The following is a 24,271-nucleotide window of genomic DNA, read 5'->3' on the forward strand; positions in this document are numbered from 1 at the left end:
CGCTTGGGTCGTAGATAACACCTAATTAGGGTTTAGAGGACTGACAACTTTAGCGCCACTTGGCCACATCGGCATGGTATGTGTTCCTTCGTGCCTTTGCTGGCGTTAGCAGTGCGCGGGTGGTCAGTGTGTGGAATCCTCTTTAGGGCCAAGGAAGCAGACACACCCCGAAGACCATCACGGCACCAGCAACCGACACTGGCACGCACGCAACAAGAGGCAGCTGCCACACAACCTTTGGCTCTGCATCTCCCTCTCTCCCTCTCTCCCTCTCTCCCTCCTTCGCTCTACTTTTGAGATTATTTTCTGCTTGTTCCTTGTTAGGTCTAGGCCGAGAGACAAGTTTGTTTTTGGTCTGGGTGTCGCCCGGCGATTCGTTTCGATTCGATTCGATTCGATTCGATTCGATTTCCAGACGAAGCTGCGATAATTACATGTTAATTCGTTTGCAGCTCCTTTTCGAACCTTTTTGTCTGTGTTCCATCCCAATCCCAAGTGAAGTCAGAGCTGGGCGCTGGCGGTTCTTTTGTTTCTGAAATCGAATCGAAGAGGATCGTTGCTTTTTCGGATAATTAAGCAGTTGCCACCAAAATTGCTGCTGCTGCTGCTGCTGCTGGCAATGTGTGCGGCGGCACTTAATTGCCATTGGCCTTAGGTCTTAGGTTGGACTTAAGGACACCTTGAACTAAGTAGCTGCCACATGAGTCACGAGAGATCACAGGAGAGAGAAGAGTCTGCTACTCTCTTCTCTCTTTCTCCTGGAACCTATTAATAACTTTAATTAAAAATGGTTTGTGGCGACTGCTGAGGCTGTTTGCTGGTCTGTTTTTTGTGGCCAAAAGTGTGGGAACCAAATTATTCAAATCGTGGCCCATAACTCTCCTTCCAGCGGCAGCACTTCTCTCTCTCTCTCATATGCATATTTATTGCATTTTGGTTGTTAAGGCTTTCAGACTGTGCGCTGCGGTAACGCCCCCAAAATGAATGGAATTTCAATTCCATTCTCCTCTGACTTTTGGCTTTGAAGGCGAAGCCTTGAGGTGAGCCGAGCGAGCGAGGATCAGGAGGACTACAGGGCCCAAAGTGGAGCTGCATTCGAAATGGCTCTTTTGTTTGGCTTGGGGATTCGCTGGAATAATTAAATTTTATACATGTTCCAGGGGGGAAGCTGCTCTCGGATTTTGTTTCTCCGTTTCTGGTTTGTCTGTGGCTCTTGTTCTAAGGAGTTGTTTTATTTGTTGTGTATGCAGAATCCATTTCACTTTCATAACTCATCGAATGGGCAATTTACATGCCCAACAAAACTGTTGCTACGTGCTGCCCGTCCTGTCACCTCCTGGGCAATGTTTCCTCCTCTACCTTTTGTTTCCCTTTTTATGCTGTAGTCACGTTTTATGGGAAGTTTAACATGAAATGCGTAACATTTAAATGGTTGTCAATTGGAAAATTGCACAGAGGTTTGCCACTTCCCACTATAATTGAGACAACGTTCCGGAGGGAGTGTCGTGGAGAAGCGCCTGGCACGTCCCATGTCCAGCTACACTCTCCATGTGGCCCCCGTGTTTGCCTTTGCCTTTGCCTCTGCCTTTGCCACATCCTCCTCCTCCATGGGCACGCATTCGAAATGAGGCAACTGCAAAATGGAAATTGCAGTGATATATCAACGATGGATGGATCCAACGTGCTGCCTGTACACACCTCCCACTTCCTCCCCCCTCTCGCCCAGCGCTTACACAAAATTGTTGTTTGCAGATTGTCATGTTCTCCGATGGTTTTGGCGCAAAATGATTGATTACTTTGTTCCTGTTTTTGGCTGACGATGAAAAGTGGCAAAAAGCATCATCAGGTGGAGTTGCCATTTGACGCCGAGGCAATCAATTGGGGGGGGCTTCAACTTGCTTCCTTGATTTGTTTTCCTATAAAAAACATATCATAGTTTGCCACAATCTACAACTCAAAGCAGTCCCTCCCTTTTCGGCTATTCAGAGTGCGTAAGCCGAACCCAAAACCTTTAGTCAACTCGCATTGTTACATCGAAATTCTCACAGATTTACGGCAAAATAATCATTGTTCCCCTCTGCCAAGCCTCAACCAAAAGAGAGCATCACACACACATTACTATCAGTCAACCAAATTGTTTGTTGAAATGCCGCCAGACAAAAAGGGGGACACGAAGCCTCTGGATAAAATTCTCCTCAGCCAGCGACGCAGTCTGCAGAAAATGCAGCGGGAAATGGCGGAGCTGCCTCAACTACGTGTGCCCAGAGGGAAGAGACAGGATGCCCGACAGAATCTGCAGCGCCACAAGAGGACGCCCGAGTACTACATGAATGTGCTCAAGATGCTCAGCATTGTGGTGACGATCTGCCTGCTCTTTGCCATCATTCCCATCTACAAAAAGTGCCAGGGCGTCCACAAGCCACTGAATCATTCAGTCATTCTCCTTTGGAACCAAGGCCCCGCCTGGGAGCGTTCCGTGCACATGGAGTGCGGCTGTGTGGTGACATCCGACAGAGACTTTCACGCCAAACCCTTCGATGCGATTGTCTTTAATGCCGATCAGCCGTACTCTCCACTTGGCCTCGAGAGTGTTCACCACACCGCTGATCATCTGGTGGTGTTCTCTGGCAGTGCTCCCCTGAGTCAAACACAGAATCCGATTCCCTTTCTCAAGGCACCATTCAATCTGACAATGAGCTATCGCCTGGACTCGGATCTGGTGTGGTCCGAGTATTACTTTTCGCTGCACAATGAGACGAGCCGTCTCAATGCTTTCGAGCAGCCAATTGAGAGCTACTCCAAGGGAATGTCTGCGCCCATGATTGTGGGCCTGCATGAGCACCTGAAGCTAAAGGATCGCCTGGCGGTGTACATGATGTACTTGGTGAATGAACAGACAATGGCGGAGAGTTATTATCTGATGGAAATGCGCAAACATGTGGAATTGGAGGCACACGAAAGCTGTAGAGGTTATCATGCGTGAGTGGCAATAGAATTTACTTTCCCTAAACAAAATCGAATCCCTTCTCTTGTAGCTGCAGCGCCTATTACTTTATGCTCATCTTTGAGCCCAGCTCCTGTCCGGACTTTGTGCACCCACAATTCTATCAGGCACTCGACAAGTTCATGGTGCCCGTGCTCATAGGCGGTGGCAATCTAACAAATCTCGTGCCGCCCGGCTCCTACGTCAACAGTCGGGACTTTGCCACCGCCAAACTGCTGGTGGAGCATCTAAAGGCGCTGATGGCACAGCCGGAGCTGTATCAACGCTACTTTTGGTGGCATTCCAAGTACAAGCTACGCTCCACCTTTGAGCCTTACTGCTCGCTGTGCCATCTGCTCACGCAGCGACATCAGCCACAGACACTGAATCCCCAGGAGGTGCCACAGGAGGAGCAGCAGCAGACAATAGCAGCAGCAGCAGCAGAGGGAGCACAGGGAGTCCCCTCCTTTCCCGTTGCCGTGCATCTTCCCTTTGTCGACTGGTGGCAGCGCTACCAGTGCCCCAATCGAACGAACCGCTTTTAGCTGAGCCTTCGGCTCCTTCCCCCACACTCAGAAACCGCAAACTCACACACACACAAACAAATATAATTACCAACGATCGCAAATTGGCCGCATCGTTCGCTTCAGTTTTGTTCCGAGTTAAGTTCTCTCTTTCTCTCTCTCTCTCTTTTCTTTTCTTTTCTTTTCTTTTTTGGCGGTTTAATTCCGCGGAATTTCGGCGGCACTTCATTGACCTCGCCGACAGCTCTGCGCAGGCAGAAGGGAAGGGCCTAGGGGGAGTCAGCGCCTTAATAAGTTCTACTCTTTCTGGGCAGGGCAGCTGAGGATATTATGAAATGGGAGATGCTTTTGGTGCAGAGCAGCAGCTTTCGTTGCAGGTTTATTTCAACAAATGGCAGACACAAATCGGAGTAAAATAGAGATTAGATGACCCCACAATCCAGATCTTTTTCCAATGAGTATTCCTCCTTCAAACCCTTTCTTTTTCCCCCAGTTAGAGCATTCCCTGTGTCGCATATCATTAATCCCCATGAATATCCCATAATTTCCTTTCAAAATGTTTGGTTATTTTCGCAACTGGTTCAAAACGAAGGACGGAGAGCAGAATCGGAGCAGCAGGAGGATGCCTGGGATGCCAACTCGTGCCAGTTGGGCTGTTGAAAACAGTCCTAAATGCCGCCATTTGGACAGGCACTGGCACTGGCACTATCGTGGAGAGAATACCACTCAAAGCTGCAAGATTCGACTTTGACAGCCTTGTGTCCAAGGGCCTGGGAAAAAGCGGACAGCCCCAATGGCGGCAATGCCAATGGGTTTCAGCTCAGAGCATAGATAAAGCAAATAGAGCGACGAACTGTAGTCACTTGCTTCCCTGGGATCCACGAGTGGGCGACGACAAGACCAGCGAGAGCCCCACAGATGAGGTGAGCTGACGATGGGGGGGGGGGGGGGGGGGGAGGGGGCGCAAGAGATGTGAGGAGGTGCCAAGAGAGAGCGAACGAGGGGAGAGGGCAAGACACAATGCAGCACACGAAAAGCAAACAGAATTGTCATGGGAAATATTTCACAGCGAGAGCTGAGATGCCTGCCTGCCCCAAGAAGAGACGCAAGACTGAAGTGCCATGGCACTGGCCCTGGCCCTGCCTTGCCCCATTCGAGACGCTGCCTTTCAAAACGGTAACACATATACAAAACACTCTTTTTCCCTGGTCTCTGTGCCACACACAACATACAACAATATTTATAAGTTAAATGCTTCACTAAACAATAAGCCAGAGCAGCAGCAGCAGCAAAGAGAGAAAGAGAGAGAGAGAGAGAGAGGGCAGCGACATGCCTCAAAGTTGAAGGCAAAGGTAGAGGCAGCAAAGGCGATAATGAAACCCAGGCGACGATGTCAGGGTCCAGCCTTTGGGCCCTCTTTTGTGGGTTGACAGGTTGTCTCCCCTCGCACCAGCCCAGGCCCCTATCCCCTCCCTACTCTACCTCTCCTTCTCCTTCTTCTTGTTTCTTGGGAAGTTCTTAGCGCGGCATCTGGAGCTCTGTGCCGTTGTCTGTCTGTTTGCTTATTCTGTTATCAACTATTACAATATATTTTGTGTTTAATTGACAAACAGGTTTATCATTAACATTTTTCTCACTATTCTCTCGAATGCGTTGGCGGCAAGATCTTCTCTTCTCTCTCTCTCTCTCTCTCTTTTTGTTGTTGTATTTTTTGGGAGGTTGCACCTGAAATTGGAATTGGTTTCGCCGCTCTCCGCTCTCGGGCGGCGCTTCATTTGACGCTCCAACTGTTTTTTCCCACACTGATTTCGGGCGGGACACCGTGAAGCAGAAGTGTCAAGTTCAGGGCGGGGGGAAGACTCATGGGCTGAAGCTGGCTGGAGTTAGCAGCTATAGAGGGGTGGAAGGAGTAGGTGCTATGGATAGAGCCAGTTGGCAGGGATCTACAGAAAATTCCTAAAAACTATGCTGAAAATAATTGCAGAATTGTCAGAGAATATTTCTTTGGTTTTTTTGTATTTTTCATTACTTAATTTCCATTTTCTAAGTTCCCTTGCCTTGCATTTAATTCCCGAAACAGTTTCCCCAAGTTAAAACTATTTTTACGCACTTTCTACCACTGTGAATCTCAGTTAGCTTTCCATTTAAGACAATAAATGCATAAACTTGATTGAATTTATCCCATTTTTAACAACTTAATCACGACAAAGTGTCGCCAAAAGATACACAAAAGAAAAGCCCCACCCCACAGCGCTCTCTCTCTGCCCACTTGTGGGATATCTAAATACACTTTAGGGGCAGTGGCGGCTGCTACTTGGCTGCCTCGTAAACCGCTAAGTGCTAGGCCAAAGTTTTTTGAGGGATTAAAGAGGCAGAGAGTCAGCCACACAGCTTCTGCTACAGCTTCTTGCTGCTGCTTCTGCTGCTGTCTGTCTGTCTGTGCCGCCGCTTCTTGTTTGCTTTTCCCGCTGCCGTGAAAATGCATTGCTCTGTGCTGTAGGGCCCCCGTTTTCTCACCTGAGAAAAGCAGCCGGCTGCTGCTGCGGCGGCTGCTGTCGATGCTCGTTTTAATTTGTTTGTTTGTTCCCCAGGCAGGCAGCCAGCTCCCAGGGCAAAATGTTTGGAAATAGACGCCCCAAACGATGGGCCAACCATTTGGGAAGCTTCTCTGCAGCTCCTCTGTGTGTTCTGTATGCTTGGGTGTGCGTCTGTTTTTGTGGTGTTAACAACTCGACACTTCATTAATTGAAGTTGAAAAAGTGCAGACTATAAAAAGACTATTAAGAGCCAGAGAGCTAAGATCCGATTCGTGCCAGAGGGACGGGCACACAGGGGCGCACCCCTCAAGAGTATCAAAGTGAAGATTCGAGTGGCTTGGTCTGTGGTCTGCAGTCTCCAGTCTCCAGTCTTCTGTCTCGAGAATGCAACCCAAAAGAACTTCCAGTGTTCGTATTAGATGCAAATTTGATGGCCATGTGAAAAAAGTTCAATGGTTTCCACGAGATCTTTGGGGATCTGTGGAAGTATTCCCCACTGCTCAAAGCGATCTCTGAAAATTGCCCACTCAATTGGCTTTTGTTTATTCACTCCCCCTGGAGGGTACTCGGATCTAGGGTAATCTCCAGTAATATTCGAAACAGAACAAACTTAATGGCGAGCATATCATAATTAAGACAAACCAAAGAAATATTACCAAATATTTAAGTGGAAATCAGAGGGAATCGAATGAAACTCTTTGGAAATCAATGAAGAAAGAACGTCTGAAAGGTCTGCTGAGTTCTGCTGTTGCAAGCGATCGTCACACAAATTTTATTGGCAGGCGGCGAAACCATAAAAATAAATCTATATGCAAATGCAACATGCCACAGAGAGGCCAGAGAGTGGGAGAATCATTGGAGTAGACCCAAAAATAGGACTAGGACTTCCCATCCACTGACAGACAATCCCTGGCGCAGAGGCGTCTCTTCTGCCACACACTGTCCTCTGCTTCCATGCCTGTCCCTGGTCCCTGGTCCCTGCTGGTAGATCCAGCCATGAGCCGTTTCTCGTCTTTCCACGTTGCCTCTCGTTGAATCTTACAAAAGTTGTGACAAGTTGCGCAGGAATTACTATTTTTCGCAGAAGATGTTCTGTTTTTTCTCGACTCTGTTCTCAGTTCTCAGTTCTCGAGATGAGGCAGGATTGATAAGCGAGGAGACCCACAGCCCGTGCACAGAGAGTGAGAGATGCAAGTCCACAGATATGCCATGCGATTTATGTGGAACTTCTACGCGCGAACAGAAGCCTAATCCCCTCCCCATGCCAGTTCCCATTTGCAGGAGTCGTTGAGGTGACTGCAATTTAGTGGCGATTACAACCAAAGGGAATGGCATTTTAAGTGCCCCATTGTCAAGGCGCTTTGTGATCTGATCAGTTGCCTCCCGTGTGGGCGTAGCAATACCCCAAAAATAGGAGGAACAAAACAAACTTGTCTAGTTGAATAATCGAGTTGCTTGTAGGTAACGAAATCTTAGAGGTGTGTGTGTGTGGCGGCTCAATCCTTGCAACGCTTACAGGCTGCTCCTGGCTCACGCGTCTCTGGGTTCTTATTTTTGGCCTTTAGTTGTTTGAGATAAGCCTCCAGCTTATCCGTATTTTCCTGCAAATGTGTGCAGCTTCGGTAGCTGGAAGGACAGTCGCTCGAGTCGTCATCGTCGCAGACATTCGAGGATCCAAAGTCGCTGTCGCACGTAAAAGCGTCCTCGCAGCTGCTGCTGTCATGTCGGCAGTCCACAGGGCAGTGATGATTCTCCCAATCCTCGCTGCTGGGCTGCTGCTGCTCCTCAGTCTCCTTAGTGTCCAAGAATCCTATGTATGGCGGCCACTGGGTCTTGGTCTGCGGTTCACCCTCCTCCAGGCGATACCACTTCACCTTGTACGAGTCCTGGCCACAATCCTCCTGCTGCTCCCCCGTCAGCTGATCAATGGTGCACTCGCAGATGAGAAACGGACTGTGGCACACGTCGCAGCTTGGCAGATTCACCTCCGGATTGCGTATCGGACGTGGCAGCTTCACATTCACGAGCGGGCCCGTTGTCAATTCGGACGGCACCTGCAGGCCACACAGTATACAGCTCTTGGGCAGATCACAGTCTTCCTTGAGGGTCAGCTTCTGTGGCACAGGCTTGCCGCCGAACTTTCTGGCACTGGACAGCGATTGCTCGCTGCAACGAGCACAGCGGCACCTGGACTCCTGCGTCATGGTGCAGCGCGCCTTCATGCGCTTGTAGAGCGCCGTGTAGATAACATTGATCTGCTTCTCGTAGGATTTGTGGGCCCAAAAGAACGCCGCCTGGTACTGGTCAAAGAGCTGGGACGTCTTGAAGGCGGCATGGGTCCAGGCCGCTTGCTGCGAGAGTACGGCCATGGCATCCACAACTGGACTGCTCACCGTCACCGGTGGCTTCCCATGGAAGAAGGCCTTGAATGCCCGCTTGATAATCGAGTAGGCAAGCATTGCCTCCATGCGTTCCATCTCACACTTGACGTGCAGCGCCTTCAGCATATCATCCCGATCGATACTCACCTCTGGCTGGGCTTTCGGACTGCACTGTGTCCTCGACTTCTCGTGGTACACAAACGCACTCTTGATGATGGACTTCACCTGGCAGCACTTGCTCGTGTTGATGCCACAGATTAGCATTATCTGCGCGAGACTCTTGGCAATGTCCTCCACATTGTCCTCAAACAGCTGCTCGGGCTCGGGCTTCAGCTCATCTTTGCAGTTGGGGCAGTGCTTGGCTGCCCCATCCTGCAGCTCTTTCTTTTGCTCCTCCATTTTTGACTCGATTACAAATAAATTTAGCAAAATCTGTTTTTAATATGTTTAAAATGTACTTGATAGTAGCGCGACCGAAAACGAATGTGAAATGAAAGCCTAAAAGATGTTCTATTGCTGTGAACACTGACATGAAAGGAAATGTATCCTAGTTTGATTTAGCATCATTTCGAGACGTTTTCTGTATAAAATTCTACATTTTTTAATGCATTTTAAGCACATGCAGTCTTTAATTTCAACACTTAATCGGCTCAAAACATAATTAAAGCGCGTTGGGTTTGCGTGTGCAGCAATTTGGGATAATTTTCGATCAACTTTCCACACCTAAAATATTTCCACAACGAACATTTAATCGAATATTTCCCCCACTTTCATGTAGAACCACAAAAGTGGGTTGAAATCAATCTGTTAATCATAAAGTAATCAATTTGTGAGCAAACTGGTGACAATTTTCATACAAATTTCTCTGTTTAAGATAGGAAACGTTCCACTTAAGCTCTTCTTTCATTCCACCAAAGAAACTTACCATAATAGAACCATAAATGTTGGCTTTTGGTCGGTCTTTTGGTTGGTTTGGCTTTTAATTCTGTGATATTTGACCCAGTGGACTTTATCTAGGATTACCAGAGACCCCACACAAGAATGCCAGAGAGGAATTCTCTGATAAACAGAGAGGCAGCTCCAGCTGCAATTATGCTAAGTAGATGCTATGATGGTCATCGAAATAAATAAGAGAACGAACCCCAAACGAACACACGACTTAAATTGTTCAAATAAATTAAGTTGTAGCTTTCGAATGGAATGGAATGGAATGGAATATCCGAGGAGCGACACTTGGCGGTGTGGCATGGTGTGGTGTGGGGATTGGGGCAAGCAAACAAGGCCAGAGCCCGGAGAGACCGTAGACCGGAGTCCGGAGATCAAGAACATTCAGACGTTGCCGCCACTGCCGCCGCCTGTTGCATTGTCATTTGATAAATTATGATATTTGATCAATTGTTCCGCTGTGTTGCAAGGGCCTCTGGGACTCTGGGGCAGATGGAGATGGAGATGTCTATGTCTATGTCTCCCCTACTTGGACCCGCATCAAGTTTGCCGAGTGAACTTTTTTGTTGTGTTGAATTTACATTGTAATGGCATCTGTTGGGGCCAAACACACACCCATTCCTCCCCACCTGTAGCTGCATAATAGAATTTCCAGGGGCATGAGACGTGCAGGAGGAGTAGGAGGCTGCTGCCTGCTGCCTGCTGCCTGCTGCCTCTTTATTGTGGCTAATAGGCCTCTTGGCGGCTTTTGTGGTCGTGCCGCCCCGTGTGTTGCATTTGCATTTGCATCTCCCTCCCGTCGCACATTTCTATGTGGATTAATGAATGGAGCGAGAGAATGAAGCACATGAAGCTGGAGGATGCACTGCACAGAATGGTAAGAGCTGGGCCAGAGTTGAAGGTGATGGAGATGGCCAGGCAAGTGTTTACTGTCCATAGAGGCGGCAATGCCCATTGTCGGTAGGTTGCAGTCAACAGAAGAGGCCTCTAATTATGTATAAAGGTGTTGTGGATGGTTGTAAGTTCTCTCCCCCCCCCAACGCCTTCTGGTCATCCATCTTATGGTTCTACAAGTTATCTTAATTAGTGTTGTGTACAAGGAGGATTGCCCTCTATGAAAGCTATTCCAATCGATAATGCCAGCGACAGCTACTGTTTGAGATTCGACTCTTGAAGGAGTTTTGAGTAGATTCTTGGATAAAGTTTGAGGATTCCCTCTGCTATTCTTGGAGTAAGTTTAGGGCTTCCCTTTGCCGTTCTTGAGGCTTTATTTCCTGTCTAAAACTCAGGTAGCAGCCAAAAGGTAATGGCTTCTGTCTGACTCTTAAGAAAATCAACCATCAAAACCCACCATCCATTCAATGGTCATTCCACTTGGACATCTACTACACACTTCATTGACTTTCACAGAAATTATGAAGGTCTTCGGCGTTGGCCTTCTGGACTGAACGTTTGACACATTTTCCGACAGTTCAATTAAATGCAATATTTACAGCAAATGACACGGACCACAAATTGGACAAATTAGGTGACAACCTCCATGGACACCGGTGACCACCACACAGATGGTCAAAAGGTCGTTGAGGAGTTGGACTCCATGGAACAGGGAAGCGGCTGCCTCTTTGGGTCAAGTGCCTGCAACAGATGCACGTTGCCCGTTTTCCCTCTCAAACCCTCTCAAAGGAGACAAATTACACAGCCAAGTGCCAAGTACTGGACATCGATGAAGCGTTCAACATTATGTTGCACACACAAATGGTCTGCATATATTTTCTCTATAAAGAATATTCTCTTTCCCTCTCTGGTGTAGCGCATCCTCTACAACAATTAATCATCCGTAGCGACATATAATTTTTGTGAGATTTTTAATGACTGCGCCTGCTGTCATCGCGCATCTCCCGGGGCCATCATAAAAGCGAGCGAGTGCCGCCCATCAAATAGATTTATTATTGAAAATATTTTGTCTGCCCTTTTTGGCGCATCCTGCCTTTGGCCCGTTCTGCAATTGTTGTGACAGCGACGGCGACAGCGACAGAGCCGGAACCAGAATGAGGTTTGGTTTTAGGCTCTCACACAAATGTTGTGTTAAATTTATTTTTATTGCATTTTGTCTCAACTCAGAGGCGTTTCGATTGCGTTGCGTTGAGGGGCCATAAAAGTGCAAATGGTCAAAACATTCAGTGGAGTTTTTGGCAGCAGCTGTCGCCCCTTTGGAGGGCTGCGAGACGTGCTTTGTGGGGCATTCTTTGGCTGGAAAATCAATAAGCAATATCTTATCATTTGCAGACAAAAGATTGTTTGACAAAAGCCAACTTCCAGGGAAGGAAAGGAGTTGCGCTTAAGCTTCCCAAAAGGAGAATTTAAAGGAAAGTTTCCATACAGAAATATTTCTCAATTAGCATCCAAGAAGACTCTAGAAAATTCTCTGATTTCCCAGCATCTGCCTTAGATCTCTATATAAATCCACACTCTGAAAGGGCAACACACGCTTGTAATTGCTTAATTAGATTGCCACTAAAATTATAATTTGAGAGAGGAACAAGGCAAGAGAATCGCCCCGAAATCTGTACAGAATTCAACAGCTGGGCAGATGGCACGTAAATCAGATTTGCTGACAGGCCACGACTAATTTTAAACTACTTGAGGCGAAGGAGCCTGCAGCTTGAATCCTTTTGCCTTTGGCTGCCTTTCGTTCAAGTGGCGACGCGCGTGCGCATGCCGCATGCCGCATGCCGCATGCCGCGTGCTAATGTGGGGCCCATGCCCAGGCCCAAGCCGAAAGGTGCAGCAGGATCCTAGCGGGGATTAGAGCTGCAATCAGCGCAACGGATTGGTTCTACTTGCAGCAGAGATTCTGCTGTGAGTGTGTGTGCGTTAATTTATGCGTGTCTTGGCAGGGTTCAGCTGCACCTTCGAACCATTGTCGATCCCTGTGTCAAAGGACATATGTTAAAGGCAGGGCGACATGCCGACACATGACTCTGTTGACACACAAGGAGCAGTGGCAGCGGCAGTGGCAGTGGCAGTGGCAGAAGGAGCCGCAGCAGAAGCAAAAGCAAAGACAGTGGCTGGGGCCAGAGCTGCTAGTCCTTAAGGCAACAATATCTAAATGGTATTTATTGGTTTGCCAAGACGGCGACGGCTGTCGAGCGGCATCCTGCCGGCTACAGCGGCTACAACGGATTGAATTACGCGCATTGGCGACACATTTGTAAACAGGCAACATTGATTTACAGGGGAGAGTCCTACCATCGGCGCTACTACCTATTTGCCAAGACATTAGAGAACAGCAACAGAAAACAGACAGAACAGAAAAAATACACCGCGTGTTTGCTGTCAGTCGTGCAGAAGGGATCACAAAATCCTCTTGATCCTCTCGCAATGCCCGATTGACAATTGACAAATTTCTTGTGGCATTTATCAATGGGCACGGAAATGGTCGAAGGAGCGAAGAGCGGAAGGACCTCCTGTCACGATGATGAATCGAAGAATTCATGTTTTTACACGCAACTTGACAGCGACATTGGGTCGTAGCACACTTTAGCTTGGACTTAGGCTTCAGGAGTAGCCTCTGAATATTAATGTTGCTGAAGTGTTGTGTGTGGGCTCTGTGCCTCTGGCGATTAGAAAGACATTTATCAAATATTCAAAAATAAGAGAGAGTGGCTCTGGGGAAAAGGTTGATAAATGCACGAGAGTTACTAGGCTAAATGAAGGGTTTAACGGAGAGCGCTAGAACTGATGAACCAGAACTCTTATGAAGAAATAGTTAGCCCAAGACTTTGGCTAAAGGAAGCTAATGAAGAATGCTTATAGGGAAGCTCTTTAGAAACTATTTTAGCATAGATATATAACATATTTTCATCATATTTTGGTAAGGGGAAAACTGGTAGCTTTAGCCTTTGTTCCCTTCTTCTCTCTCTCTCTCTCTGTTTATATTATGCAAACTTCGTCTGGAGTTGGCATTGCCCTTTGGCGCACGTTAAATTATTTCCTTATGGCAAAAACACTTTCCCCAACACATTTGCCATTATTTAAATACATTTCCTTAGACCTCACATGATAGAAACAAATTTGTTGGCAACACCAAAAGCTTAACCCTTGCAGTTACTTTCCGTTCCTGGCATTTTTTCGCACTGCCAAAAAGTCCCCTTTTTGTGTGGTGTGGTCACACTTTCGCCTTCAGTCTGCACTATTAAAATGTAAATTTTGTGCCCGAAAAAAACGCCGAAACAGGCAATAAATTCATGTTAATAACAGTTGCAGTTTTGCGGCGGGGCCCCCCCCATGCGATGCGCTGCCCGATGCCCAACGGCAAAAGGCCATAAATATCGGCCAAATGGGTTGACAGTTGGCTAAGGAGGACACAGGAGGAGTCAGAGAACAGTCAGCAGAAGCGAAGGCGAAACCCTTGTAAAACTCCCGAAAATAGTGCACAGAAATTTGATATGAATCAAGTGCCACGTGTCGTGACCCCTTCTTTTTTTATATTTCTTGTTTTTTGCACAAGCGGGGAGGGGGGAGGCAGGACAACTGTTCTACCGAAGAGTTAAGATCGAAGGAGAACGAGAACGAGAACGAGAACGAGCGACAGATGCGCGTGTCTGAGCTAAAATTTGTGTTACACTTTCGTTAAGCGAGCAAACTAATCGGCGAAGCGAGGAGCAGAAGGACCTTTTATCAGCGTTCAAACATCACGTTTCGGGGGTCACAGTGGCAGTGGCAGTGGCAAGCAGCAAGCAGCAGCAGGGTCAGAGTCGGTGGAGGCGGTGACGCATCTCGTTAAACCGCAACCGCCGCAAAGAGAGCGAGTCGGGGAGGCAGGATCTGCTGCGATCCGTTGCCCGTTTTTAGCTGATTTGTATCTCTCGCTTTCGGGGCAGGAGTCAGGACATCTGTGATGAGGTTTCCCGTTGTAGAGGGGAGCGTGAAATGCAATTGCCATGGGGGCCCCGTTATGCGAAATTAATGGTCTACCTGTCCCAAAAAGCCGCAGAAGTGTGCCCTGCCCCTGGCTCAAGACTCTTCTGGATCTGTAGATTCCTCCAATTAAGATTCTGTGTAGCAAGACCAGCTGTTGCCCCGTGTGCTTGATGTGGCACAGAGAGGAATGTATCGTTGTTCCGGTTAAGCATCGAAACGATCGTCCGTCCCACAGCTGTAGGCTGCGAGGCGAAGTTTTGTTGGGTTTCTCTCTCTCTCGTGTAATACGATATGCGGCATGTGCCAAGGAAATGGACACGAGAGCCGCACACACAGTCCATTTGGACACTTGAAAACCAAAACCAGAAGTGACCCAATATCCACTTGAATTTCATTTCCCGAAATATTTTAACGCTGCACACACCTTGAGGGAAGTCGACCAAAAGGAGATTCAGTGTCCAAGTGGGAGTGGGAGCTGTCTTGCTGGAGTGGTGTCAAAGGTGGTGTTCGCTCGTGCAGCCTTTGACAGGAGAACATAGAACCCACAGAAGGTTTGCCTCCTCCTTCAGTGCGGGTCAGTCAATTTGTCAGCGCGGGTCGTGCATTGAAATTGAAAATGAGGTTGAGCGGCCTTCAATGGAAACACGATACATGCGAGAGAGTGTAAGTGGGGGGAGTAGAAGGAGAAGCAGCAGCAGCAGCTGGGAGCTGCAAATGCAACTAACAGATAGGCAAGAGAGAGTAAAGAGCTTTCCCTTTTTTCCCCACAAACGTAGATGAAATTGCAGTGCCATAAACATCCCCACAGGGAATATAATTGATGAATGTATCCTTAGAGCATGTGTGTCCTACCTTAATCAATCCTTAGTACTGCTTCATGGCTTCGTACTCCGCACCTGCAAGAAAGGAAAAACGAAACAGCATTAGAACTGGGCTCTAAATAGATCTGGAGGCAACTCACGGCGACAGCTAAATTTGAGTGCCAGCTCCAGGGCTGTGCGATAGCACTCCAAGGGCTTCCATTCCTCGCGACGACACGATGGCAACTCTGCCGGAATTTGTTCACTTAGCAGCTTTAGAATCACAATTTTATCCTGCGACAATAGCTGCGGCACAAACTTCTCCAGCACGCTCAAAAACAGCAGCGATTGTGGTGGCGAACCCACGAGGCTATTCTCCTGCCGCTGCGCAGCAAAATAAATGCCAGCGCGATGCAGGGCGAGCACGCCTTTGCGACTGTTTAGCAGATCACCGCTGAGTGTCTCCGCCAAGCGCTTGGCCAGATTGAGTAGATAATCGAGTGGCTCCTCGCCATTCATCACTCGCGAAAAGACCAGCAGGCAGGTGTGCATCAGTGTCATGCCATAGTTTGTGGCATTTACATCCAACGCTTTCTCCATGGCGGAGCGCATTAAGTCGCCAAAGGCATCATAGAACTGAGGGAAGAAAAAGGGGCTTAATGAAGGGAACTCTAGGACTCTGATCTCCCTCACCTTGTCGTAGAACTGCAATACAAAACGAAACCTCATGACGGGCACTACATTAAAAGCCACCAATTTGCAGTATCCCGCCAGTGCCTGACGCTTCTTGTGCAGCTCATCAAAGGCGTGCTTCTGTCGCAGCTCTTTGGGTTCTTCAGCCTCGAATAGATGCATCATCAAATGAGCTTCAAGTAGCTCAAAGTCTTCGATCGTTGGCTGATACATCAGAGAGCTCACAGCCGCATTCGTGTGCTTTTGCAGATGATAGCCAAACAGCACAAACAGATCACAAATGGTGGTCAGTGCCTGCAACGGGAATGCTATTAGATTCTACATTCTTAATCCTTAAATCTACTCACATATGGAAACGATCTATTCGGCATGGACTTGATCACTTTGAATGCCATGCGAATAACGCCCGTCAGTGTCGTTTTAAGACCTTCACATCGCTCCTGAATATCCTCAGCGGTGGCTGTGTCTTTCATTATTATCCTCTGCTCCCACATGAGGCCATGCGAGCAAATCTCCAAATACAAGTGAATTGTGCCGCGTGGCAGTCTGCCGTCCGCTTCGGAGAGACACTGTTCGAGGCTCTGCAAGGCTGTGGGCAACAGTTGACATTTTGTGAGGTCAAAGTGTCGAAAGAGCAGGGACACCAGTTGCAGGCGCTCAATAAGACGATTGTCTCTACTCTTATTGGTAGCCTGAGTCCGCGCAGTCGCATACCAATTTCGTAATTCCATGCGATAGCTCGTCACGGCCGTGCTGAGTATTTCCTTGATGCCCTGCCAGGTCGCAGGCATGTTGATCTTCTCCAGAGTCTCGACCGCCGTGCGAATCACCGACAAGTCCCTCTGATGGTAGAATATGTTCTGCAAGCGTTTGATCAGCTGCGGCAAGTGCTCGACACTCTCCTCGGCCTCGAGCTCAAAATACTGTGGCAGTTCCAACAGATTCTTCACGTTTACAATGTTTTCTTTGTGCTTTCGCAGTAGTTTGGCCATGACGGGCGCCAGAATTCGTGTGGCTCTTTGCTTGGCCCCTGCCATGGGCAGTCTCTGGACCAGATCTTTGGTATAGCGTCCGGGGGGTATTTCCCCGGTTATGGCTTGCTTCACGGCATGCGTGAGCAGCTCAATGATGATGGTGTCTTCATTCTGCTGCGGCTCCTCCTCCCCTTCTTTCAGCAGCATCTCCACCATGGGCGCCCAGGCCAGCAGCACGTTGCTCCTTTCGATCAGAGCATCCACCAGATATGCGGCATGTTCATGCTCTGGAAACCGCTTGAAGAACGTCACCACGCGACGTATGCGCGTCGCTTCATCCTCCTTTCTGTGGAGATACTGATGCACAAAGAGCTCGGCTGCTGCTTGGGCCACGCCTCGATTCTGATCAAACATCAGGCCCTCGATGGTGGCAATCTCCTCCTCGCTCAACAGACCAGGCGAATCGCGTAGGCAGGACATCAGCAGACTTATGGCCAGCTCGCACAGCAGCCACTCCTTGTCCGCGACAGCAATGAGCAGCACAGATTGCTTGTACTTCTTCACCAGCTGCAGGCATGCCCGCTGCACACGTGGCTCTGAGGTGTACAGCTGCGATACACCCACCAGGCAGCACTCGCGCACCTTGGGCGATGTGTCATGCAGGGCCTCAAACAGGCAGTACATATGTGAGTCCACCAGATCGAAGGCCATCGCTGTATATTCCATCAGCCACAGCAGAAACTCGGAGCAGCACAGGCAACGTATGGCATCCACAGAGTCCAGGCGACGTGGCGCAAACAGTTTGTACAACATTCTCCTCCAGATATGAGTTAATTTCTTGAATTTCTCCGCCTCTCCCATGGCCAGCAGGGCAGTCATCCATTGGAGACCTACACAGGGAGTAATATTTATAGATTAATAATGATTTTCTTTATTAATTAACATTTACTCACCCATCAGTGTGCTTGTGTGGCGAAAAGCACGCACTTTCGAGTCCGAAAATACCAAAATAAATGACGAAAACTCTCTGCAAACATTCGAAGGCATCGGCTCCTCGCCTTGGGTATAGATGGCCTTCACAAGACACTGCATAAATGAGCACAGCTTTGCGGCAATGCAGTGCCCCTCCTTGGCAACCAACGGGTACAATTTGCTAACCTATAGAAAATAAATTACTTATTTTATTCCATGCTTATTGCAATACTTACGCAAGCAAAACTACACGTGGCTGCCTGCAGTATGTCCGTGTACTTGAAGGGTGCCGCAGTGGCCGCGGGTATCACATATTGACTGCCACTTGCATCCACCAAAAGCTGCATCAAACGCAAAAGGGCTGTGGAGTGACACTCTTTATACATTTCCACCCATTCGGTGGCAATTGTCTGGGCAATGGAGAAGCGTTTACACATCAGAGAACTTTTCTTTGGTGAATTTTAGTGTTTGTTTTTACCTCTTGGTTGATGCTTGGGTCCTTCGCAAGTTGAAACAAACTTTTGCTAGTCTCTTGAGCAGATGCAGCCACTGACAAGGCCTCTCGCTCATCTTCGCTCTCCTGTTCCTCTTCGGGCTGCTGAACATTCTCCGCTTGCTGTTCCCCGCTGGTGCTGCAACATACACACAAAAACACACACACACATTTCATTAGATATAATTTCAACAAGCAAATTGGGTGCAAAATCATACAGCAGCTCTTCTTCTTCGCTGTCTGTGTCCTCATCAACTTCCATAAGCTCATAAACTTCAGACGCCTGATCCTCTGACACATGCGTATCGATTTCTTCGTTCATTTTTAAATAATTAAAAGTTGTAGCAACAAATAAATGCAATTAAAATATAATACAATCAAATAAGAAAACGACACGGCATGTGGCTACAAAAGCTGCAGAAAAAAAAGGAATGCAGCGTTGCCAGATAGCTAATGAAAAAAGCGATGCCACAGAGGTGGATAGCCGATGAACTAGTGAAACTGAAATGTGAACCAGTGCAGTGTGAGCCGCGAATCAAGCAGTGAACCAGTTGAAAGGAAATGTAAGTATGATTTTTAGTCGATTTTAAATTTAAATCTTCTTAAATATAAATACCATTGAAAGGTAGAAAGTAAACGGTTCAATCCATATAATATATTCGAAAGATTAGAAAATTATGAGAATTTATTTGTACTCCACATAGTTGCATCTTTCCCTTTTGAATTGCTATTTGTGTTCCAAAACTATTCCTAAGAATAGAAACCATCATATTTGGTGTCAAAGTTCTCCAGTAAACTCCAATGAAAACCCTCCAGGAAAATGCGAGTTCTCGAGGTTTCTCCCACCAAAAAGAAAAACCGCAAACTTGTTACATTTCTAGTCTGGTTGTCGATTTCCCACCACAAAGGCAAATCAAAGCAAAGGCAAGAGCAAGGGCAAGGGCAAAGGCAAACAGTGATTCCAGCAGTGATTCCCACAGGTCGACCGGGGCTGATCGGAGGGCAGTGTGGAGTGGATAGTGGTTGGATATGGATCAAGAGATCGCAGAGGAGAGGTCAGCAGGTAGCAAAACAATTAGCCAGGCCCACAACAAAATGATACACAAACAGAGCGCAAATTGGGCAGAGCCACTTGTCCCTCACTGGACCTCAAAGGCGGCGAAGCCGACTAACAAGGACCTCTCATAATCACCGCTTCCATCAGATTGCCAGCCCATACACTGCCATATACCATCTCCATCCTAACCTATCCATCCATTTATCCAGCGGCGGAACACAAATATTGACGTTGCTTATCGCACGCGATCTGCGATCTGCTCTGCGCTCTTCGCTCTGTGTCTGCGTCTGCGTCTGCCGTTTTGGGCCAAAAGATCAGAGGATCGGGACCGCTGCCAATCCAATATAATATTCGTGATGACTTGGCAAGTTGGCAGCTCAGCTCAGACTCAGCTCGAGGGGGGGAATTATTTCAATCTGCGCTGATGACGCGGCTTCTTCTCGGACGTTTCATTCGTTTGCCTTGATAAAAAGTTGGATTTGATGCCCTGGAAACCAAAGCAAATGTTTCAGAAAATTGGCGCACTCCAGACAGCTGCCATTTGATTGAAAGATCATAATCTGTCGATCGATTGGGCAGCGGGAATCAAAAGGCGATTCCCAGCTGCCGCTGGTTTAGGGTAATTGGAGTCCACCTACGGTCAAGGCTGCTGCCCCGGGATTTGGATATGCGCTGGCTGCTGCCATTTCATTTCATTTCATATTCAAAACGATCGATATTCCATCCATTCTGTGTGTGTGTGTTTGTGTCTTTTTGCATTTTCCATTGTTTGATTGCCTCGAAATCTGACCTTCACCCGGGCCCCTGGCCGCTGGCCGCTGGCCGCTGGCTTCTGGCTGCATTGTGTTGCCATTTTTGCAGGCGGTCGAATTAGCCGCTGTCCGGCATTCCAGCGACAAGCGGCAGCTGCATCATCATGTGGCGCTCGTGCCCCGTCCACTGATCTCACCTGCCCTCCTGGATCTTCTTTCTCTCTATGGAAATGATTGACATGGTCGCTGCTTTATCTCTGGCCTGAACAATGGTCTGGTTGCACGCCCACGTCCTGCTGCATTTCGCGACTTTGTTTCAAAGTTTAACAAGAAATTTACAGGCCAAGAAATCAAATACTTAACAAGAACAAAGTTTAAGGTGGAGGCCAAGCCTAAAAGCAACTTTCTTGATAATGTTGTAAGGTCTCAAAGTTGTGTAAACATTCCCCAGAGTCAGTATCCATGCCAAACTGCAGCTACTGTTGTGTGTTTCCTTTGATAAATGATGTCCAAACATTATTAAATCTTTCACCCAACCATCAAAACTATTCCCAATGTCAATCCATGAGATAATGACATATATTCGTTGGCTAGTGGACATGAAAAATCATCTGGCGTGTCCCTATCCGATATAATTCAAGGCAATTGTTCTATCAGACACACAATGGGCATTTAAAGCAATAAGTTTCCACACCGCTTGCCACTCGGCAAAGGGGCACACAGCAGAGTAAAGGGAGAGGGAGTAGGAGTAGGCCACCATCGCATAATTAATCAAAGCGGCACGCGGCTTGTGGGCGCCACAAAGGGAACCGCCACAACGGCCTCAACTGCCACAAACGCCAAACCCCAAAGTCTTCCCAAAATCCGATTCCGAATCCAAGAATCCCGCCCAGCACGTGACGATGATGTGGTTTGCGGTTGGGGGCATGCCGCATACAAATGAATCTGAATGTATCGCTCCGCGCCCGCCCTCTTCCGCATTTAATAGAGAAGCCAAAGCCAGTCAGTCAGCGGATGTGGATATGGATATGGGATGTGGACACCACCACCCGCACACACAGTACAACACAACATGTGGGTGCCTCACTTCCACTGTCGCACTCGCAGTCGCGGTGGCAGACATTGCCTCCAAAGTCTATCGAGCAGGAAGCGGCAGTGGAGGGCAGGGAGGAGCAGGGAACCAGAAAACCAGTTGGCACGAGAGCACCCAATGGTTTCATTCATAAATTGGCAAGAGGCAAGAGGCACAGGCAAAGGCGTTCATAGAGCGAATCATGGAGGTTCCCCCATTAAGAAATATTCAAAGACAATTCACTATTATTTCTGGCTGGATTTAAGAGCCCTCCAATCAGCTGTTCTATGACGGGCTTTCTATTGGAAAGAGTCGATAAATAGTTCCTTCCTTTGGTGTTCCTTTGCGCTGCTCAAATATTAAAACACTTCGATTCTCAGTACTGAGGAGAAACACCTTTGGCGGGGCAACAATGTTGCGGCAGTCGCAAGTCTGATGGCAAGATGAGTCATTGGCTTGGTCTTACGCCTAAACATTCAGCAATTTCCTCTCTTTTGATGCTCCTTCTGCTCCTACTCCGGCTGTGGCTGTGCCTCTGCCTCATCCTCTAGTTCTGGTACTGCCTCTGCCTCATCCTCTGCTTGTGGCTGTGCCTCGACGAGTACCTCCTCCTCATCATCATCATCGCCGTAGTCGTCGTCTGGCTTTGGTTGCTCCTCTGCCTCCTGTCCGCCTCGGCTCAGGCAACAACCAACTGCTAATTGACACACCTCGACACAACGGGCATCACGTGCCCCATTGCATTGCCAGCCAGTAGATGACTCATCGTGCAGAGAGAGAGAGAGAGAGAGAGAGCTTCCCTCCTGCCAGAGGGCTCTCCACAGCCAGCATACAACATTGCCAAAAGCCCCCGTCTTACCGCTTTAACCATTTATGAATGAAAGCCAAAGCCAAAGCCAAAGCCAAAACGATCTCTACTCCAGACGGAGTAAACCCCCCCAGCCCGGAGGCTATGGCTTTGCCTGTCTCTGTGTTTGTGTCTGTGTCTGGATCTGTGTCTGTGGCAACTCCTCCATTCAATTTCTTCTATGCTTCAAAAGCTGTTTGTTGTCTGCCTGCGGTGGCAGTTCTCCCTACCGTGCCCCTACCGTTTATCCCCCACACACACTTGTACACCTTTTTGCTGCCTTAATAGTGAATCGTGTTTTGCATGACCGAGTAGGTTGGTTGTGCCTGCCCCACACACTCGTGCCACTGCCTCATACATCTGTATCTGTATCTATGTGCCTTTTGTGGTGTAGGAGTTTTAGTGGAAATCGAAAATTCATTCATGAAAATGTGTGGCAGTTGTTTATCCAGTTTTTTCTCTCTCTCTCTCTCTCTCTCTCTCTCTCTCTCTCTCTCTGTGTGTGGCTTTCAACACGTCTTTTCTATGTCTGAAATGTTTGAAGCTTTAATTGGATTTATTAGAGCTGGCATATCATAGGGACTTTGGGGACTTAAACAGAGAGCAAAAGGAATCGCTTTTTACAGCACAAAAGCTCTTTTGTTCCATAACAAATTTCCCTCGAAATAATCCCGAACAAGAAGAATGCTGAGACCCCACAAGAAGCAGCAACATGAGCGACCAGAGAGATGTCAACACTTTCCACAGCAGTGGATTCCCGAGAACTTGCACCACACACAAAAAAAATCCATAAAAAAAACACAACTGCATCTCCATGCCCCAATCCCAATCCCAGTCCCGTGTCCATGTCCAGGCCATAAGCGCCAGAGGAGGCAGAAGGCAGCTGCTTGTTAATGATGGTTTATGACCATTTCTCAGGCTCATAACTGCGGTTGACAATCCACCAAGAGATTGATTGCCCCGTGTGGCAAGTGAAATTAAAAACAAGACAACCAAAAAAAAACCAAAAAACCAAAAAGTGTTAAGCCCAAAGGTGGTCCCTAATAAATCCCCAACAGCCTTAAAACCGTAAACCCAAATCACAAACCTGGACGGCACTTTTAATGTCTTTATTTAGTGGAAAACAAAATCAGAGGTGGAGTCGAAGTGACAAGCCATGAAGATAACCAGAGACACCAACCTCACAGCAGAGCAGAGCCCCCCTACCATCTAGAAGGTCTCTGGGTTTATGGGAATCTTAATTGAAACAACAGCAACAGTTCCAGCTGGAAGAAAGAACAACAACAAAAAGTTGTCACACGGAGGCATGGCGGTTCCATGGTCCATTAGTGCCGATAAAAGCCCAGAGACGACTGCACTTTAATCCCAAAATATCAAAAACACATGGAACCATGAATATTGGGCAAGCGAGCGACAGAGAGAGAGAGAGAGATGCCTCGGACATGGATCGCCACCTTTTTCTGGGGGCATACGTTAACTGGGGCTTAATCGGCGTGCGTTCTGATCCGTTGCGTGCGACACTTGCGTTGCAACACGTTGCGGCTCATTAATAAGAGTTTAAAGAGCGAGGCCTGCTTGGCAGGCTGCTGCTACCCACAGAAGATCGCCAAGAGATCCGAGATCCCCAGAGGAGAGGTCGTTGTGAATAAATTAAGATGGCGGTGGTCTCCACAGCTCTCTGGGATCACCACCGGCTCGGCTCTGTGTCTCCTCCTCCTCCTCCTTGCTCTGCCACCAATTTCTTCTGCGATCTCTGCCGATCATTATGACCCTTTTGCTCTCTCTCTCTCCCTCTTCGTTCTTTCTTTCTTTCTTTCTTATTTTTTCCTTAGCTTGTTAGAGACCCTCACTCTCTCTCTCTCTTTTTCTCTCTATCTCTCTGTTGAAAATGTTCTCTTAATTTTTGGCCTGCAGTCTCGCCTGCATCTGTGGCTTCTTTTGATGTCTTCTTATTTTTCGGGGTTATCATTTTTTATTCGGTTATTAAGCGGCGACACAGACAGACACAGACATGCTGGGGACCACCTTCGATGCACCTTCAATGCAGACTCCACACAAAACTTCAGAGCGAACGAACCGATCACTCTCAGTGGAGGCAGGCAACAGATGTGTGAAGCTCTCGCTCTGGGGCATAAACCTTAACAGGATTTTCATGATAAAACAACGAGCAGATGGTCTCGCTTGTAACCAGTTATCGCTTCGCTTATGGACCGCTTTGATACATGGTTTAGTTTTGCAATTGCTTAACCTTTGCCAAATTTTCTGCACTATCTTTCATATTTCTTTCCCATTTAACTCCCAAATTTGGTCACTTTCTT

At 47.8% G+C, this 24,271-nt stretch overlaps 3 protein-coding genes across 3 annotated transcripts; 1 reads left to right on the forward strand and 2 right to left on the reverse strand.

Annotated features, from left to right (window-relative positions):
• Nucleotides 1-1,989: 1,989 nt before the first annotated feature.
• LOC117587058 (alpha-(1,3)-fucosyltransferase C) lies at nucleotides 1,990-3,649 on the forward strand. The gene is made up of 2 exons (XM_034277499.1): nucleotides 1,990-2,979; nucleotides 3,036-3,649. The coding sequence occupies exons 1-2, from the start codon at nucleotides 2,147-2,149 to the stop codon at nucleotides 3,526-3,528; spliced, it is 1,326 nt and encodes a 441-aa protein (XP_034133390.1). The 5' UTR covers nucleotides 1,990-2,146; the 3' UTR covers nucleotides 3,529-3,649.
• Nucleotides 3,650-7,477: 3,828 nt separating this feature from the next.
• On the reverse strand, nucleotides 7,478-8,903 carry LOC117587059. The gene has a single exon (XM_034277500.1). The coding sequence runs from the start codon at nucleotides 8,822-8,824 to the stop codon at nucleotides 7,541-7,543; it is 1,284 nt and encodes a 427-aa protein (XP_034133391.1). The 5' UTR covers nucleotides 8,825-8,903; the 3' UTR covers nucleotides 7,478-7,540.
• Nucleotides 8,904-15,118: 6,215 nt separating this feature from the next.
• Nucleotides 15,119-18,547, reverse strand: LOC117587142 (cohesin subunit SA-1). The gene is made up of 8 exons (XM_034277648.1): nucleotides 18,444-18,547; nucleotides 18,211-18,364; nucleotides 17,969-18,142; nucleotides 17,714-17,918; nucleotides 16,134-17,650; nucleotides 15,787-16,080; nucleotides 15,255-15,729; nucleotides 15,119-15,189 (listed from the first exon to the last, which is right to left on the reverse strand). The coding sequence occupies exons 1-8, from the start codon at nucleotides 18,545-18,547 to the stop codon at nucleotides 15,158-15,160; spliced, it is 2,955 nt and encodes a 984-aa protein (XP_034133539.1). The 3' UTR covers nucleotides 15,119-15,157.
• Nucleotides 18,548-24,271: the final 5,724 nt, after the last annotated feature.

The sequence above is a fragment of the Drosophila guanche genome, unplaced genomic scaffold, assembly GCF_900245975.1.
Source record: "Drosophila guanche unplaced genomic scaffold, DGUA_6, whole genome shotgun sequence".
NCBI classification, from domain to species: domain Eukaryota; kingdom Metazoa; phylum Arthropoda; class Insecta; order Diptera; family Drosophilidae; genus Drosophila; species Drosophila guanche.

What these genes read in the sequence shown, in the direction of transcription:
- LOC117587058 (XM_034277499.1), top strand. Translation starts at nt 2,147, where the DNA reads ATGCCGCCAGACAAAAAGGGGGACACGAAGCCTCTGGATAAAATTCTC. An exon ending in AGCTGTAGAGGTTATCATGC is followed by an intron (nt 2,980 to 3,035) that starts GTGAGTGGCAAT and finishes CTTCTCTTGTAG; the next exon opens with CTGCAGCGCCTATTACTTTA.
- LOC117587059 (XM_034277500.1), bottom strand. Translation starts at nt 8,824, where the DNA reads ATGGAGGAGCAAAAGAAAGAGCTGCAGGATGGGGCAGCCAAGCACTGC.
- LOC117587142 (XM_034277648.1), bottom strand. Translation starts at nt 18,547, where the DNA reads ATGAACGAAGAAATCGATACGCATGTGTCAGAGGATCAGGCGTCTGAA. An exon ending in AGCGAAGAAGAAGAGCTGCT is followed by an intron (nt 18,365 to 18,443) that starts GTATGATTTTGC and finishes TGTATGTTGCAG; the next exon opens with CACCAGCGGGGAACAGCAAG. An exon ending in CCACGTGTAGTTTTGCTTGC is followed by an intron (nt 17,919 to 17,968) that starts GTAAGTATTGCA and finishes TATTTTCTATAG; the next exon opens with GTTAGCAAATTGTACCCGTT.